Source organism: Perognathus longimembris, chromosome 14 (assembly GCF_023159225.1).
Source record: "Perognathus longimembris pacificus isolate PPM17 chromosome 14, ASM2315922v1, whole genome shotgun sequence".
In the NCBI taxonomy this organism is placed as follows: domain Eukaryota; kingdom Metazoa; phylum Chordata; class Mammalia; order Rodentia; family Heteromyidae; genus Perognathus; species Perognathus longimembris.
Genome location: NC_063174.1, coordinates 6,471,387 through 6,490,412, shown reverse-complemented (window position 1 = coordinate 6,490,412; position 19,026 = coordinate 6,471,387). Strand labels below are relative to the sequence as shown.

General features: G+C 42.6%; 1 protein-coding gene across 3 annotated transcripts in view; it reads right to left on the bottom strand.

The window, feature by feature from the left end:
* Positions 1-10,031: 10,031 nt before the first annotated feature.
* Positions 10,032-19,026, bottom strand: part of Scfd1 (sec1 family domain containing 1) — a 71,197-nt gene continuing 62,202 nt past the window's right edge. For all 3 annotated transcript variants that reach the window (XM_048362833.1, XM_048362834.1, XM_048362835.1), the window contains 4 exons: positions 17,410-17,443; positions 15,766-15,831; positions 12,683-12,751; positions 10,032-10,251 (listed from right to left, as the gene is read on the bottom strand). In XM_048362833.1, coding sequence (XP_048218790.1) covers positions 10,228-10,251; positions 12,683-12,751; positions 15,766-15,831; positions 17,410-17,443 — 193 coding nt within the window. In that variant the 3' untranslated portion in view covers positions 10,032-10,227. The remainder of the gene's footprint in view (positions 10,252-12,682; positions 12,752-15,765; positions 15,832-17,409; positions 17,444-19,026) is intronic.

Genomic DNA, 19,026 nt, shown 5'->3' with positions numbered 1-19,026 from the left:
AATTTACAGTGGGAAATTGAGGAGGCTCACCTGTGGCGGGCTGATAGTTTTATTTTCCCACAAGGTGACTGCCAACTTCATTCACATACGCTATGAAGAGGAGAGAGCTCTAGACTCGGGGACGAGTCACCAATCTGAGGCCGGAGTTCTGAGGGTTGTTTACATGTACTGTTCTTTCTATTTTCAACATATCTGTAGTTGAAATCCTGGGGAGAGCTAATGTTTCCTCTCAAACTGGTGTGTTGACGGGAGTGTGGGATTGGTTACCGAGGAAGTCCTGGGCCTTTGGCCTACTTTCCAGGCCAGGCCTGGCCAGGCAGACTGTGAAGAGTGAAGGTCTGGAGGCAGGAATCCAGGCCTCCACCCTGCGCACCGGGAAAAGAGAACAAATGAACCAGGAGGAGGAGGAGTTGCCTATACATTTCTATTTTTTATTTCTTCCTTGGTCCATTGGTTGTTCAAGAATCAGTTGTTTAACTTCTATTCTTTGTCTAATTTCTAAAGTTTTTCTTGTTATTGATTTCTAATTTACTGTGTTGGGCTTGTACAAGCTATTTGATATGGTTTTACTTTTTAGAATAAATTGTTGAAACTCATTTTGGGGTTTATCATATGATGCATGTTCTGCTGAAAAGCGCCGTGTTCTCCATTCATTCTATACAGTAGTCTTTAGATGTGGGTCAGGGCCATTTGGTTTAGGGTGCAATTGAACTGCAGTTTCTTTGTTGACTTGATATCTGGATGATATGTCCCCTGCTGAAATGGGGGTGAAGGCTTCATGCTATTATTGCGTTGGAGTCAAGGTCTCCTTTTCATTGTATAATCATTTGCTTCATATATTTGAGTGTTCTGATATTGAGTAGACGTATTATTAGAATTGTTAATTATTGCTACATGGACCCTTTTATTCTCTTGTTCGTTTTTCTTTTACTGTTTTTGATGTAAATTATGTTTTGATATAAATTTCCTATTCTGTTTCTGGGTTTCCTATTCTGGGCTTGTGTAGAATAGCTAATCACTTTTCTTCACTATTAGTCCCTACATCTTTACAAGTCTAGCAGATATCAGCTTCTAAATCCAAAATGGTAAATGAGAGCTGAATGAAATCTTACATACAGATTTAGTTTAAAGAGTTGAGCAATCATAAAGCACCAGAAACTCACTTGTTTAGCTTTTTACAAGAGATATGTTCAAGCTCTATGGAATAAAATGATATTCTTGTCAACATTATAATATTTGGATCTGATTATTTTCTTTTCTGTCTTATTCAGTTACTCTAATTCTTTTAATTAGTTTTTTTTTTTTTGGTGTGTGTGTGTGTGTGTGTGTGTGTGTGTGTGTGTGTGTGTGTTTACGGAGGGCCTCCTTACTTAGCAGGTGCTCTACCGCTGAGCCATACCCTCAGTTATAGGCAAGATCTTAGTACCATTCTGTCTTTTGGGTGATAAGACTTGAATAGACTTTCCTGTCTTGGGTTAGGCTTTGAACTGTGACCCTCAGATCTCAGCCTACTGAGTGGCTAGGATTACAGGCAAGAGCCACCAATGCCTGGCGACATTTTCAACTTGTTTCCAATTTTATTGTAATTTGGTTCTCTCTTATAGTCTGTCTTTGTGGCGTAGTAATTTAATCCAGTAGTATGTTTTTGTTGCTTGCTTGTTATTTGTGGTTTCTTTATTGCAGAGTTTTCTTTGTGGTTACAATGAGCTTTGCAAAAAACACATCTTTCAGTACAACAAGTCGTTCTGAGATAGTAGGAACTTAACGTGATTACAAGGATGAAAGAAACAACAAAGAGAAAAATAGTAATACATGTGTCTTCTATTCCCCCCTTCATTTTAGCTTTAGATGTCTGTTTACATCCTTCTATATTTCTGTTAACATGTTAATATAATTATTTTTATTTTAAATTAATTTCTTTATTGTCAAAGTGATGTACAAAGGGGTTCCAGTTTCATACAATATAATTATTTTTATGAATAGTTCATATGATGTACTACAGCACACAGGATGGATTTATTGGGGAAGCAAAAAGCGAACTGACTAGCCAGGGATGCAGCACAGACTCAAGTTTGACATGTCATGTTTTCTTCTTGCTCCATTATGTTTTAGGATGCATTTGATTGAATTCAATCTGACTTGTGATGTTTTTACCTGTTTTTTTTTTTTTGTATGTGGATATTTGTATCTTTCTCTAGGCTTAGGAAATTTTCTCTTATCTCTTTGAATAAGTATTATATCCTTTTGGAATTTTTGAATCCCTCTTGATCCAGTAACTTGGATATCTGCCCCTTTGTGTTGCTGAAATTCATTTCTTCATTTCACTTTACCTTTTTCCTGGCTGTATTTGCAAATAGCCTGTATTTCAACTCACTAATTCTTCCTTTTGTTTGCTCTATTCTGTTCTTTTTCTTATTGCAATTTATTTTTCAGTGCTGGAGCCTTCGTGCATGCCAGACATGCTCTCTACCACCGAGCCACATCCTCAGGTACTCTTTTGTGCTTTTATTTTATTTAGTGTATTTTTTTTTATCTCAAGGACTTCTGTTTGATTTTTTTTAAACTGCTTTCATCTCTGTGTTTTGATGAAGTGCTGAATCATTTCTGTTTTCTTGAAGCTCATTAAGCGCCCTTCAAACAGCTGCTTTAAATTCTCATTCTTGGAGTTTGCTCATTTCGGTTACTACACAGTCAGTTTCTGGTGCCATATTTTAAGCATTAACCGGATTAATGGTTGCCTGAAAGTTCTTTGTGCTTAAGTTAAGTGTGTGATGTTACAGGTGCTGTGAAGGATTACTTATCCCAGTCTCCACCTTCTGATTTTGTGTGTCTTTCCAGAAATCCTAAGCATCTCACTTATTTTCTCTGAGCCTGTCTTAGTGTAGGCTGTGCACCAAATTTAAGTTTGTTGAGAGTCTGCTGTTGGTTCAGAACTGCAGGGAAATCCTAGCGCAGGTTTGTCCCAAATCCTCAGTTGGTGTGTTGTTCAGAAAGACTTGGAGAAGCACCTGAAAAGGGGCTCTCTGTGACTGGGGTGGGTTCTGTGGCTTCACTTATAGTTGTGATGTGTGGTGAAGCTCTGTGCGACACTGCCAAGCTTTGAGAGTCACCATGTCAAGACCAGCTCCAGACTCGTGTGCCTTGACTTAGAGCATCTCTCCCTTTTCTTCCCCCAAGCAGACTCTTATGCCATTTGGAAGAATGGGGTAGCCAGTCTTGTCAACTTGATTGGCCTGAGAAATAATTAGAAGCAAAGCATGCCTAGTAAATCTCACCTTGGGGGATGACTGGTGGTTTCAGAGGTAGATTGAGAGGGCTCTGGCCTAATAGATCCATCCCTTGATGGATTCCTAATATGGTGGTATTAGTGGTGGGTCGTGAGAGATGGGAATGGAGGCCTTGTTAGAAGAAGTAGGTCCCTGGCGGCATTCCCAGTGTATCTTGCTCTGGCCCCTTCCTATATGCTTTTACTCTGCTTCTTCTCAGCTGTTATAGAGTCTGCTCTGTGATGGCCTGCCCTCCCTGGAATGATTCATTGCACCTCTGAAACCATAAGCCAAAATAAACTTTTCTTCCTTCTGCATTATTTATATGTGACATTCTGTCACAGTGGAGCACAAGTAAATGACATGAAAATTGGACTAGGAGGGGAGTCATTGCTACTACCAAACTCTTGGAACTGATTTTTTTTTGTTTTTAACCAGGAGTAATTAGAAAGAATTTGTAGGCACAGGTCAGAGAAGCTCTGGACTTCGACAACATAAGCTTAACAGGCAGTTGTGGTAGAAGCATGAAGAACAGAACATTAGGGGGAAGGCAGTCACTGAAGAACAGAACATTGCGGGGAAGGCAGTCACTGAAGAACAGAACATTGGGGGGAAGGCAGTCACTGAAGAACAGAACATTGGGGGGAAGGCAGTCACTGAAGAACAGAACATTGGGGGGGAAGGCAGTCACTGAAGAACAGAACATTGGGGGGAAGGCAGTCCCTGAAGGCTTTTGTGGTTTTGGACTGGAACAGGAGTCTATTGGGATTGGACGAGAGGCCACCTGTGTTACATATTCTGACAAAGAACTTGTCCATTTTGTCTATGTCCTAAGACTTCGGGTAAGGTGAAATTTAAAAGTACTAGATGAGTTAATGCGGTGGAGGAAATTGCAAGACTAGCCTTCATGATGTGTATGGCTATCACAGTGAGAACTGGGAGCAATAGGCAGGGTGGTAAGATGTGACAACGTGCCATCTTGCCAGAAAGACTTCCAAGTTGCGGATGGGAAGGCGCACATGATAAAGTTAGCATTTTAGCACATAAAAGAAGCCAAGCACTTTGCATTTGGACAACGAGAAATGATGTGAGGACAACTCAGAAACCGGCCAGCCTCACCCACCTCAGGCTCGAGACTATGAAAGAGAATTCTCTAGACTCTCCCCTGAGAGGACAAGAGACCCTGAGGCACTGTCGGCCTAAGGCCAGCTAGGAGATTCCTTCAGGGTTTCTTTCATCACCTGGCACTGGAGAGAGAAGACAGGAGGGAGGAGAGAAAGGAGGGAGCAGAAAGAGAGAGAGGGGGAGGGGGAAGGGGAAGGGGAGGGAGAAATGTGTGTGGGGGGGAGACTGGACAGCAACGGCTTCTTGATTGCCCAGGCTGACACTGGGCTGGCTGTCCCCGACACTCTCAGCCGCCGGGGCCTGTAACAAATAGTGGCAGGGTGGTGATGTCCTTCATGCCACCAGGCTGAAGTAGGATTTGGTCCCGCCGAACAGGAGGCCTCCCCTTGGTGATCCTGGGGCAGCTGGGGGGCCCCATCTGTGAGCTCTGGCAGGCCCGATGGTTCTGAACGCACCACACCACAGTAGCCCTTGCTTTGTTTGGGGAGGAGGATTGTGAAGAGATTGTCCTGGACTAAAGGTAGGCCCGGGGTAAGCACAGAAGCTCTTTACCTATGGCAGATGGAGGGAAAGACGCGGATCGGAGTGAGAGGATGGGAACAGCCGGCTGGCCCTCAGGGGCTTACCTCGCGGAAGGAGCCATGAGCCTGGGGTTGAAGCGGCCCCTAGAGGCTGGCGAAGAAGCCTCTGGCCTCCTGGAGACCCTCCAAAAAGAACACCAATGCTGGTTCCTCCATTCCAGCCCCGTGGGAGCTCCACGGTGGATTTCTGACCTGTACAACAGCAAGATAAAATTTGGGTTGATTTGTTACGGCAACAATAAGAAAGTTGTAGACGTGGCAGGTGTAGTTGACTTGGGTCTGTGCTCTTTCTCCAAGCTTGAACATAGGGAACAAGTGTTTTAATGTCTTTTTCTGTTAACTATAGCTCCTGTGATACTTTTGGTGTCTCAAAAGAGGCTAAAACACCTTTGTTTTCTTCTTGATGTATATTTCTTGTAAAATTGAATTATGTTACTTATTAAAGTTTCATTAGGGTTTATTTTAATATAGTAGTGTTAAGGAGGGAAGGGAGGGAGGAGAGAGGAGAGAGGAGGGAAGAGAGGAGCGAGAATCAGAAATATTTCCTGCTCTCATACAGGAAATACAAGCTCTGGGTTAGATTTCAAATAATAATGTGTTATTTTTAGATTAGGTATTACGGCTGGCCTTGAACTATGTAGCCTCAAATTTAGGATTCTTCTGTCTCGGTCTGAGTGCTTAGATTACGTAGATGACAGGGGTTTGACACCAGATCCACCCCAGGTATTTTTACAGTTCCTATATATATATATATTTTCTTTTTGCCAGTCCTGGGCGTTGAACTCAGGGCCTGAGCACTGTCCCTGGCTTCTTTTTTGCTCAAGGCTAGCACTTTGCCAACTTGAACCACAGCACCACCTCTGGCCTTTTCTATATATGTGGTGCTGAGGAATCGAACCCAGGGCTTCATATGTATGAGGCAAGCGCTCTTGCCACTAGGCCATATTCCCAGCCCAGTTCCTATATTCTTGACCTCTTAACCCACATGGTAAGTTGCCTGGGAACAATTTGGTCTTCTTCTGTGGCATGGCTTTTAAGCTGTTAGATGGGAGGCTGAGGCAGGAGAATGACTTTGGAGCTTCCCCCGGCTACATAGTGAGATCTTCTCAAACAAAGGGTAGAGTTTTCCTGCTCTGATTGGCCTGGGGTCCGCGTGACTTTTGTAGTCTACTCCGTGTTAACTCTTTAGGTGGTTCTCTCCCCAGTCTTGAGAGTCTTCCCTGTTTGCTGACAGGATAGGTGACAAAGAGCACTCTGTTGTGCTCCAGGGTCTTGTGTAACTGAGTTCTGGAAGGCTGCGGCCATTTCTGTCCCCGGATTCCAAGACCGTTTCTTCGGCTACTGGTCTGTCTCCATCTAGGCACTCCCTTCTGCCACCATCTTAGAAATCCTCATGCTGCTGGGCGCCGGTGGTGTAGCTACTCAGGAGGCTGAAATTTGAGGATCGAGGTGCAAAGCCAGCGGGGGCAGCAATGTCTGTGAGCCTCTTATCTCCAATTAACCACCAGAAAACTGGAAGTGGCGCTGTGGCTCAAAGTGGTAGAGCACTAGCTTTGAGCTCAAGAGCTCAGGGACAGCACCCAGGCCCAGAGTTCAAGCCCTATGACTGAACAAAACAAAACAAATAAAACCCCTCGTGCTTATTTCCGGTCTGCAAGGCCTACTGTCTTCGTTGTTGGTATCCAGTATCCTAAGGACTGTATTCTGTCTAGTTTTAGAATATTTTTTTTCCTGGTGGGAGGGAGAACCTGGTACCTATAACCCATCTCGGCTGAGTAGTAGTTTCTACTTACCGCTTTGCTGTATGCAAACATAAAGAAACATCCCTTGTTTATTCCTAGCATTGGGGTTGTTGTGTCCTTTTGCTTCCTTTTCCTCCACCAGTTTTGCCAGAGCTTTCTTCTTTCCGGTTAGCAGTCAGCTCAGGCTGAGGTAATAGGATACCACAGACTTGCTGCTTGAAGAATGGATGCTGCCCACAATTCCAATCAGCAGCTGTCTACCTTCTTACTGGGTACTTACATGGCCGTTGAGTCCTATAGGATTAGTACCTTACTCTAGGGTCCCATTCGATCTTAATTATTTCTTCCATGAACAGTCGCACTGAGGGGGTTATGATGTTCACTGGAATTACGAGAAGATATCGTTTATCCTGCTTCTGCTTCATTCATTTCTGGTCATTATGTCATCTTTCTATTTTTTATGTTGACTTTATAATTCTAACTTCTTCTGGATGCTACATTAGTGTTTGTTTTTCTGTGCTGAAATACAAGAGATGAGGTACTTGTTTATTTGTTTTGTTTTTGCCAGCCCTGGGGCTTGAACTCAGGGCCTGAGCACTGTCCCTGGCTTCTTTTTTGCTCAAGGCTAGCACTCTACCTCTTGAGCCACAGCATCACTTCTGGCTTTTTCTATATATATGTGGTGCTGAAGAACCCAACCCAGGGCTTCATGTATGGGAGGCGAGCGCTCTACCACTAGGCCATATTCCCAGCCCTGCGAGGTACTTTGAAGAGAGGATTACTCCGCTTGGTTTGGGAGGTTTGCGGCATGGTGCTGCAGTCAGCTATGTCCTGATCACCTCCTGATGGAGGCCCTCACCTGGTGGGGTGTGAGTGACCTAGTGATTCAGGGGTTTGGCTCACTCCTTTCTAATAACCCCTCTGGTGTAGACTCATCAGAGGTCCCACAAAAATGAATTCCCCCAGCAGCTGACACCATCTCCTAACACCACTGCTGAGAGCCAGTATCCTGCACCTGCTCCTGAGGGGACAAACCATAGCACATCATTTCCGGCCTTTTGTTTCCGGTATTGGTGATGGGGCTTGAATTCAAGGCTGGGTGCGGTCACTGAGCTCTTTTTGCTCAAGGCTAATGCTCTACCACTTTGAGCCATGGGTTTGAGCTTTGGGTTTTCTGGTGGTTAACTGGAGATGTCTCATGGACTGTCCTGCCCAGACTGGCCTTGAACCATGACTCCCTCAGGCTGAACTAATCTCAGCCTCCTAATTAGCTAGGATTATAGGCATGAGCCACCTGTACCCAACTTCGGCCTTTTTCTTTTTTTTAATGCCTTAAAATTCTTCTCTGGTTGTACCATTAGATATTAGTATGCAGTACTTTATGACTGTTTATTTTAAACTATTATTCATTTCAAAATACTTCAGATTGTGCAACTCAAAATGATTCACTTTTTCTAATGTTTTAGGAATGGTACAATTTCCAATAGAAGGTTTTTGGATTGGAGGTCTGTTATCAAAACCTCTTGCATGATGGTCTCAATCTGCTCAAAATGATTTCAATCTGACTTGCTGTTTCATGGCAAGATCAGATTTCAGGTATTTCAGATTTTTATGTATATTTCAATTGATTACCTATCTATTTGGTAATAGTTGAGTGCAGGTTACTGGTATTATGAAACCTCAGTGCTTCAATTACTTGTGTTTGACTTGAATTAGTAATGAGTGCTCGACTGATCAACATTCCTTTTGATGATGCATGCTGGGAAGCTTGCATCCTGAGTATGTTCAATGCCTCTTTTCACTATTCAGAACTTTGCAGGGGTGAGGAGCTTGGGTTTCAGACCGCATAAAGCCAACAAAATCATTTAGTACACGATAGGACAAGCTATACATGCTTCTTGCTGGCAGCCTGGGCCTGTACTGAAACATTCCCATGGCCCGTCAGGGGGAGTAAATAATACAATGGCTCTTGGCAGAAAGAAGATTACCCACCGTGCTTTCTATTTTGCCCATTCCAAATCATGCCCTATGAACATTCTATACAGGGTGGATTTTACAGCTAAAATGTAAGTCAATATTTATGTACGAGGGAGAAGAGACAAAGAAACCGATTGAAGTCTCCACCTAAAATTTGGAGGCAGTGTAGCAAACCAAGGAACCGAGAGAAAGTAGCTTTACAACTAAAACGTATGTACAGTTGGGGATTCGTAAACCAGTCATGTAATATTTGAATATAAAAACAAACTTTTACCAGCTTCAGTTGGAGCCTATTAATTATTAATACTTTAATTTGTTCACATAGGGCTTTCCAAAAGCACTTTCTCATGTGTCCAACATACGAGATTCCAGGCAGGGCACTGTAGTCAGCGCATGGCTGTAGTCCCAGGTCTGGGGGGGCACTGTAGTCAGCGCATGGCTGTAGTCCCAGGTCTGGGGGGGCACTGTAGTCAGCGCATGGCTGTAGTCCCAGGTCCGGGGGGACACTGTAGTCAGCGCATGGCTGTAGTCCCAGGTCTGGGGGGGCACTGTAGTCAGCGCATGGCTGTAGTCCCAGGTCTGGGGGGGCACTGTAGTCAGCGCATGGCTGTAGTCCCAGGTCTGGGGGGGCACTGTAGTCAGCGCATGGCTGTAGTCCCAGGTCTGGGGGGGCACTGTAGTGGGAGCGTGGCTGTAGTCCCAGGTCTGGGGGGGCACTGTAGTCAGCGCATGGCTGTAGTCCCAGGTCTGGGGGGGCACTGTAGTCAGCGCATGGCTGTAGTCCCAGGTCTGGGGGGGCACTGTAGTGGGAGCATGGCTGTAGTCCCAGGTCTGGGGGGGCACTGTAGTGGGAGCGTGGCTGTAGTCCCAGGTCTGGGGGGGCACTGTAGTCAGCGCATGGCTGTAGTCCCAGGTCCGGGGGGGCACTGTAGTGGGAGCGTGGCTGTAATCCCAGGTCTGGGGGGGCACTGTAGTCAGCGCATGGCTGTAGTCCCAGGTGGGGGGCACTGTAGTCAGCGCATGGCTGTAGTCCCAGGTCTGGGGGGGCACTGTAGTGGGAGCGTGGCTGTAGTCCCAGGTCTGGGGGGGCACTGTAGTCAGCGCATGGCTGTAGTTCCAGGTCTGGGGGGGCACTGTAGTCAGCGCATGGCTGTAGTCCCAGGTGGGGGGCACTGTAGTCAGCGCATGGCTGTAGTCCCAGGTGGGGGAGGGAGAGGTTCGTATAAACAGGAGGATCTTAGCTTAGCCCCAAGCAAAAAGCATAAAACTTATATAATAAAATACTAAAAAAAGATCTAGCCTGTGCTAAGGAAAAAAAAAGGGTGTGTGTGTGTGAAAATGACCAACATTATTTCTGAAATGCTTTATTTTTAAAATCAGTATACATTATATTAAGTATATAGAATTTCTTAAAAATGAACAAATAACTGTCTTTCACTGTTAGGATATTGTTATGGACAAGGAAATATCTGATTCTTTTGACTTTTTACATTGATCCAAATTCCAAGATGATTATCGCATTAAGGTTCTTCTGTGTTACTTTTGCCCAAGTTGTGATAGCTAAAACAAAACACAAAATTATATTATAGCTTTCCTTTTGTATGAGTGCAAACATTCAAATACATTTGTAAATACCCTAAGAACTTCTACAATTTGGGCTTCCTATTTATTCATGTACATTTGTAGAATAGTAAATTCCAATTTTATAACTGACATATTTGAAATGTTTACCAATAAACATTTCCCATGTTTGATATTTGTAGCAATTTCACTGGGGAAAGAGAAGGGAAAGCTTTCAATTTTGGAATGCTTGCTAAACTCCTTTTGGATCAATTTTCCCAGATATAATACTTGAGAATTTAAAACAAAAATGCAAAAACCAATGACGCAAAGACAGTGGTGAGTAGCTGACAGCAGACTCTGGAGAAGGTAAAATCATCTATTTTGGAGAAAGTTCCATGAGCTACCCGGAGAAGAATGTATAGAAATACTACTCTGTGGATGTTTATTAAATCCATTTGGATTATAATGCCATTTAATTCTTAGGAGTCTTTGGGTGAGAATGGATTGTTAACATAAAACTTTCTCCAAAATAGATATATTAGGCCATAAAGTAAGACTTAAAATACAAGAAAACTAAAAGAGTTTCTTGTATCTTATCAGATTACAATGGAATAAAATTAGATAGCAAGATCAACTATAGAAACTACACAAAGAGACTGAATGAACCAAGTTAATTTTTGCATTGCCAGTGTGTCACTGAAGAAATTCCTACAAACAAATGAGAACAAAATATAATCTGTAGGATACTGAAAAGGCACTAAGAGGGAAGTTTATAGTTATGAAGATCTATACAAAAAGTTAAACGATAAAGACAGAAAAATATACAAACTTAAGCTTTTATTCCAGTCTACTGGAATAAATCTAATGTACCTCAAACTATTGCATAAAATAGGAAAGGAAGGAACACTTCCCATACTGTTACTACTACTACTGGTTTCTAAGCCAGTAGTATCATTACTCTGATACTAAAACTAGAAAAGAACACCAAAAACTATTGACCAATTCCCCAGATAAATGATATAAAAATCCTCAATAAAATAGAAACTGAATTTAGGAACTAAAAGGACCATACATGTTTCATTTCAGGATGCAAGGATGTGTGGGGACCTGTAAGTGTGGAGCCATGAGAACTGGAATGCCATTCTCTGACTCTCAGAAGGCTGAGTGGCCTAAGATCTACTGCTCCTAGCATTACACAGACTACAGATTCCACCCTAGGTGTGAGTTAATCTGTATTCAAACTTCCCTAGACCTTGGAGCCAGACAGGGCCTATTCAAATTGTGTTTGCTGCTGGTCTTTACTCTTGTTTACAGGAAGTCACTGATCCTAGGATGGTTCCCCCCACTCTGGTGGGTAACTTCAGAGACTGCTACCTTGCATCCTGCACTACTCCCCTGTTTGATGATCAGCAGACAAATTCAACATCCCTTTACACACACACACAAGCCCTGAGGGAAAGAGGAAGAGAAGGGACACGCACGAAAGGCTACATGCGACAAACCTACAGTTAAAAGATTGAAGCCACTGTCTCCAATAAAACCAAGAATGAGACAAAAGGGTCCCCTCCTTCCATTCCTCAACACAGGGCTTCAAGTCCTAGCTGAAGCAATGAGACAAGAGAAACAAAAGGGATACACATAGCAAAGGAAGAAATCAAAGCATTCCTTTTTGCAGATGATAACCTATATTTAAAAAGCTAAAAGGACTCCACCAGAAATTTCTTAGATCTGATAATAGGATATAAAATGAACACCCCCAAATCAGTGCCTTTCCTGTATACTAACAATGGCTATGCTGAGAGAGAAAGCAGGAACACAAATGCTAGGTATACACAATTGAGGTGGTGTAGGAAAGACTTCTACCATAGAAACTGAAGATGCTAGAAGATGCAAATGGTACCGGCACTCATGGACTGCACACTTAGTAATCTGTACATTTAATGTCATCTTCAGCAAGATCCCAATGACATTTATAGAAACAGAAAAATCAAACCTCAAATTCATCTTACTATTGTTAATAGCTACTATCCTAACTGTTCTCATGTAAGCACACACTACTGAGCAACAAAGTGAATCTCCCATGTCAATGCACTATATAGTTGGCAGTCACATGTAAGTGAAATGCTGAATTCCAATCCTGTCTCAATTCGTACCCTCTTCCAATTTTAAACTTTGTGAGTTTACCTTTTCACCAAGAATTGGGACAAAAAAAAAGTTTCCTATCAAAATTGATGCACATGGCAAAAGTCTTCTAGCTATCTGACTTTTGTCCAGATGAATAAATGGTTCTCTTTCACTCTTGAAAAGTATCAGCCGGCAATTTAGGGTGTATGTTAAAAGAAACAACAGATAGACACACACACACACACACACACACACACACACACACACACACACATCATAATATACATAAGGTCTTGTACCTTACCTGTTTTATGAACTGTGTGGCATTGAAGAGCTCACTGCAGCCATATAAGATGTGCTTGCCCTGCTTCCCCTGTAACACATTGGAGAGCAGAGGAGGAAATGAGCAACAGCAAGTCACAAAAAGATATTAGCCTGTAAGGATCTTTTGGGGTTTATTCTTCAAGGTCTTTTGTGGGAGTGAATTTTAGTGTATATGTGGTATCTTGAAATAAAAGTAAAGAATGAGAATACGTTTTCTACTGCGCTAACAGGATCTTCGGATGACCACACTTCAAAGGATGGACAGCTGGGATTATTCTCTGGAGAAAGGCTTTTGTGATGCTGAAGGCAGGCTGGGACCAGGCCTGCCATTTCAGTGTCACTTGGGTGACACAGTATTTATATACTGACATGAATTTTATTTCTGGTTTGGAAAGAATACTGTAATACAAATAGTCATAACTTCTTTGCTAGAGAATTCAGGCTAAGTCTTTTGTTTTTTGAGACAAGGTCTTACTATGTAGCTAAATTTCCAACTCTTGGTCCTCCTGCTTTGGCTTTGAATGCTGGGATTACAGGCATGTGCCACTATGCCTGGTCAGGTAAGCCGTTCATGCTGAAATTCTTATGTGTATTATGATTTTCAAGGTAAATTAAGATTTCTTTTGCAAAACTGTATTCCATAAAGTAATCTGACAATTCATCAAGGCACACAGGGACAATGGTTATGTAAACAGGACATTTCTCTCTGCATTGTATGAGTCATGGTGTAGAGGAAAGCAAGCATAAAGTAACAGTAGAGGAGTCCCACGCTTCTGGAACAGCTCCTAGGACCTCCATCTCAGCAGCACAGGACACATTTTTTTTTGTCAGTCCAGGGCTTGAACTGTGGGCCAGGGAGCTGGCCCTGAGCTCTTCGGCTCAAGGCTAGTGCTCTACGACAGCACCACTTCCAGGACACATTTTTAACGATGAACTGTGTTCAGCTCTTGGTGCTCTAGTTTGTGGATAGAGAGGTCTTTGACCCAATTCTCTCTCCTGATCACTTGGTCAACTGGGCTACATGTTAAGTTCAACAGTCGAAACCAGTTGTAAAGCAATTCTTTCAACACTGTCTAGTTAGTAAACAGTGCTGGCAAGGTAGTACACTTTGCCCCTGATCACCAGACCCTGGTATAGATAAGATGTTTCATTCAGGTGTGGCCGAATGTCAGCACCCTGTTTCCTGATATTCATCACCACTCTTATTTCATAGCATTTACACAACAAAAAAAAAACACAGGAAAATCAAAATACATATCATTTAATGAAGTATAAGTATAAATATAAACATTGTGGCTTATAAAATGTTCTTGTAAACTTGTCTCAATCATGCACTTCTGTCATGAGACCCCTCCTGCTGACCTGTTAAAAACGGAACTTAATAAATGTGTTGGTACATTATCAACAAAACCCAGTTCTTCCTAAATCCAGTCATCTGCCAAAAGAGGACTTGTGGTTTTAAGTCAAATTCTCAGTACATTTGGTCATCAATAATATTATTAAATGTCTGGATAAGTAAAATTAATTTGCAAGCTACTCTGTTTTACAACAGTTCAATTATGAATAATGGTGGGGCACTGGCTGCTCTTACTCTACCACTGAAAAAAAAAAGGGCAAAATAAAGCCAATTAATAATGGACAAAAAATTTGGACAGATATTTCTCCAAAGACGATTTACAATTGGCCAGTGAGTCAAGCCATCCGGGAAATGCAAAGGAAAACCACAGTGAGATGCCATTTCATATCTACCAGGATTGCAATGATCACCAAACAGGTCCTGGCCAAGGACAGAAAGTCAAACTGCCAATGGGAATGAAAAATTTGTGCCAGCTGCTTTTGAACAAGCTGTAGTTTCAAAATGGAGAATGTAATTTTCCCCATCAAGAGAAACATTTTAGTATACAAGCAAAAACTGATTTTGTGGGGAAATACTGCAAGAAATCTAATGGACTTAGCAATAATCTTAACCTAAATTGTAATGCAGCTGTAGATTGGTACAATACTGGCATTAGTGGGAAGGTGAATTTGAACAAATCCTATGGTAATATGGTATGAGTAAGCACTTATAAAGGATAAATTTAATTTCATATGTTGTGATAGAAGTGACTGACTACAGACAGTAGATGTAAGTACCAAACTAAATTAATTTCTTTCACAAAATTCAACTTTCTGTAGTAAAGAGAGGCAAGAGCTGTCAAGCTTGGGCATGATTAAGAACATGCTTTCACAGAGCTATCTGATAAGTCAAAATGTTCCTTTAGATTACACTTATATTTAGTTAGTACATAAATATCCTGATATTTAACCTTGCTTTTCTATTCATAAGTGTAGTCAATCTTTCAGCATCCTTTGCTGGTGGTTAGTAACACTTAAAGCAGTAGGAGTGGGATTCACACTTAGAACCAGTCATGCTGCTAACCCTTAGCCAAACCCGAATGACATGTCCTACATTAGTACAGTCCTGTATGAGAGCTGACCCAGCAGGAGGCAGTTTACCTTAGCTTATGGTGACGGAATGAGCTCTTGGTTTCTGTAGCAGTCTTTTACTATGGGTAAGAAAGGGTAATAATAAAACAACAACCCTTTCACAAGAATGAGGCCTTTCTGACCCTGCAGTACCTCACACATGTATTAGCAGATCACAATCCAAAGATGAAGCATATCCTATGCAATTTGGAGAGGCCCAGTGAGCTGTCCTTCCTACTTTTAGAATTCTGTGACTGCTGACCATGTTTATCCTTCCTCTACTTTTCTTAAAGCCTTACATGACAAGGGAGTCAGCATTTAACTTTTCTCTCTGTGCAGGACTTTATAAGGGCCTTGCTGTGTTGGGCAGGCCTGTCCTGACTTACTGAGCTCAAGTGGTCCTATCACCTCAGCCACCAAGAAGCTAGGAATGGAGGCCCATGCCTAGTGTCTCACCTGTATACAGGATTTTAAAGCTACTTCTTAGGAAAGTAGTTATATAAAGGCCAGGATAGCTATCAGAGAATGTTAGTGTTCTAGGGACAAAAGCCATCAAATGGTAAGAAAATGGTAAAGGGTAAAAAGGCAAAAGCATACCTTTATGTAGTCAACAAGATTCTGATATTCTATGTAGTTGCCTCCTCCCACCACAAAAACAATTGCCTAAAAGGTAAGTTGAAAGAAATAGTTAAAACAGTGTTGTAACCTTCAGGCAACGTTTTAATGTGGAAACTATGCAGCAATTGAGGTAAAAATTACTAGCTAGCCAAAGGTCACATTGTAAGCATCTGATTCTAGTTAGGAAATTTATTTCTAAAGGTCTATACACATTGATCAACTTTAATAGTAAAGGACAGATTTTTCAGAAACAAATTTGAAGAAAATAGTTTCATCCTTTAGTTACAGAGCTTTCTTCAAAGGATACTGTTGGGTAGGAAAATGTGGAAAACAGCATGTATTTCAAATGAAAAGTCACAATGTCTCAAATGTTTGGAATTCCATTTTAGAACATGGCACATATACAATTCTTACTGCAACCTGAAAGACTGATTTAAAAAAAAATTTTTTTTTTTGGTGGTACTGAGGATTGAATTTACAGCCTTGGGCTTGCGATGCCGGTATTCTATCACTTGAACCATACCTCTAGCCCTTTTGTGCTTTAGTTATTATTATTTGTTTACAAAAGTCTTACTTATATTTTTGTCTAGAGTCAAGCCTTAGATGGTTATCCATATACCTTACAGCCTCTTAGAGGTGGGAATAACAGTATGTACTCTTGCTTACCTTATTTGTTGAGATAGGGTCTTGCTAACTTTTTTTTCTTGGGACGGCTTTGAATTGCAATCCTCCCTGGTAGTTGAGATTATATATGTAACACCATGTCTGGTATTGTTAGTCATTTCTTCTGGGGGGCGGGTGACGACCTCAGGGCCTGAGCTTTTGTGCTCAAGGCTAGTGCTCTACTACTTGAGCGAAAGCTCCACTTGCAGCTTTTTGGTGGTTAACTGGAGATAAAAATCTCTTGGACTTTCTTGCCAGGACTGGCTTCAAACCTCAATCCTTAGATCTCAGGCTCATGAGGAGCCAGGATTAAAGGTGAGAGCCACAGGTGACAGGCTGTTATGTCATCTTTGTTTTTTGCCAGTCCCAGGGCTTGGACTCAGGGTCTGGGCACTGTCCCTGGCTTCTTTCTGCTCAAGGCTAGCACTCTACCACTTGAGCCACAGCACCACTTTGGCTTTTTCTGTTTATGTGGTGCTGGGCAAACAAACCCAAGGGCTTTGTGCATGCTAGGCAAGCACTCTACTGCTAAGCTACATTCCCAGCCCTGTTATGTCATTTTTAAACCTAAAAGTATAAATAACACTGTTAAGTGAAGAAAATAAAGTTTCTAAGAAAAAAATTTGAGTTTACACAAGAGTACAAAAAAATAAAGCTATTGTTTATAACTAATATGTTCCTCAGGGCTATTTTTTTTTTTTTTTTGCCAGTCCTGGGCCTTGGACTCAGGGCCTGAGCACTGTCCCTGGCTTCTTCCCGCTCAAGGCTAGCACTCTGCCACTTGAGCCACAGCGCCGCTTCTGGCCGTTTTCTGTATATGTGGTGCTGGGGAATCGAACCTAGGGCCTTGTGTATCCAAGGCAGGCACTCTTGCCACTAGGCTATATCCCCAGCCCCTCCTCAGGGCTATTTGATCACCTTACCTCTTCTAAGAGCAGAACATGTGCATATGAAACTTACCTCTTGGAATGGATTTTTGTTCCTAGGAACTGAGCTGAAACAAAGAAAAGTGGTGCTGAAAATGTGATCATGGCATTTCCTGCATGTAAACTGGATGCAGGACACATGAGTATCTGTTTCTGGGTATTGTTAGATAATACGTAGTTAGAATTCTACCTCTTCCACCTACTTAGGAGGGGACTGGGTTCTTGAGTTTTATAGAGGGAAGAACCAGAAGAGGCAAAAATCTCAATATTTAAAAGGGAATGGAACAACTTATAAACTTTGAAATAAAATTCTAGAAGATGGAGCTCCCATAAGGAGAAGTGAAAGTGTGGATGTAGGAGAAGGGTCAAAGCAGGCATTTATTTATTTATTATTATTGCATGTCCTGGAGCTTGGGACTCAGGGCCTGAGCACTGTCCCTGGCTTCTTTTTGTTCAAGGCTAGCACTCTACCTCTTAAACCACAGCATCACTTCTGGCTTTTTTTCTGTATGTGTTGCTGAGGAATCGAACCCAGGGCTTCATGCAGTCTGCTGCTAAGCCACATTTCCAGCCTCAGAGCAGGTATTTATGGGGAAGCAGAGCCAAACTATCCACCACAATGTGTGGGAATACATTTGAGAAAAGCTAAATATAACAGGAAGGATAGAGAAAATGGGAAGGATTTGTATTTTACTCTAAACTTATAGCTGGTAACTGGAGATAGTAAGAGACTCATGGACTTTTCTGCCTGGGCTGGCTTCAAGCCATGAAGTAGCTCAGATTAGAGGCATGAGCTACTGGCTCCTAGCCCAGGAAATCCAACACCCCGCCCCCCCTCCAGGTCAGTCATGGGGCTTGAACTCAGGGCATGGGCACTGTCCCTAAGCTCTATTTTGCTCAAGGCTAGTGCTCTACCACTTTGAGCCACAGTACCACTTCCAGTTTTCTGGTGGTTAATTGGAGCTAAGAGTCTCTAGGACTTTCCTGCCTGGGCTGGTTTTAAACTGATCCTCAGACCTCAGCCTCTTGAGTGGCTAGGATTACAGGCATGAGTCACCAGTGCTGGCTTCCAGATCTTTTTTTTTTTTTGGCCAGTCCTGGGCCTTGGACTCAGGGCCTGAGCACTGTCCCTGGCTTCTTCCCGCTCAAGGCTAGCACTCTGCCACTTGACCCACAGCGCCGCTTCTGGCCGTTTTCTGTATATGTGGTGCTGGGGAATCGAACCTAGGGCCTCGTGTATCCGAGGCAGGCACTCTTGCCACTAGGCTATATCCCCAGCCCCGGCTTCCAGATCTTTAATAAAGACTTTTTCCCCCCAGATTTATACTTGAGTGTTAAATGAAATAGGCTGGCTAGTGATTCTGGTGGCTAGTGATTTTGGAAATCTCAATTGTTCAGCAGCTGAATCCAGCCCTGTCATCACTCCTCATCTCCAGTCCCTCCTCCAGAATATGTAGCTGGGTCCCAGAAATCCCTCTACCCACTGATCTCTTCTACAGTCCACTCAAATCCTTTCTTTTTCTTTTTTTTGGCCAGTCCTGGGGCTTGGACTCAGGGCCTGAGCACTGTCCCTGGCTTCTTCTTGCTCAAGGCTAGCACTCTGCCACTTGAGCCACAGCGCCACTTCTGGCCATTTTCTGTATGTGTGGTA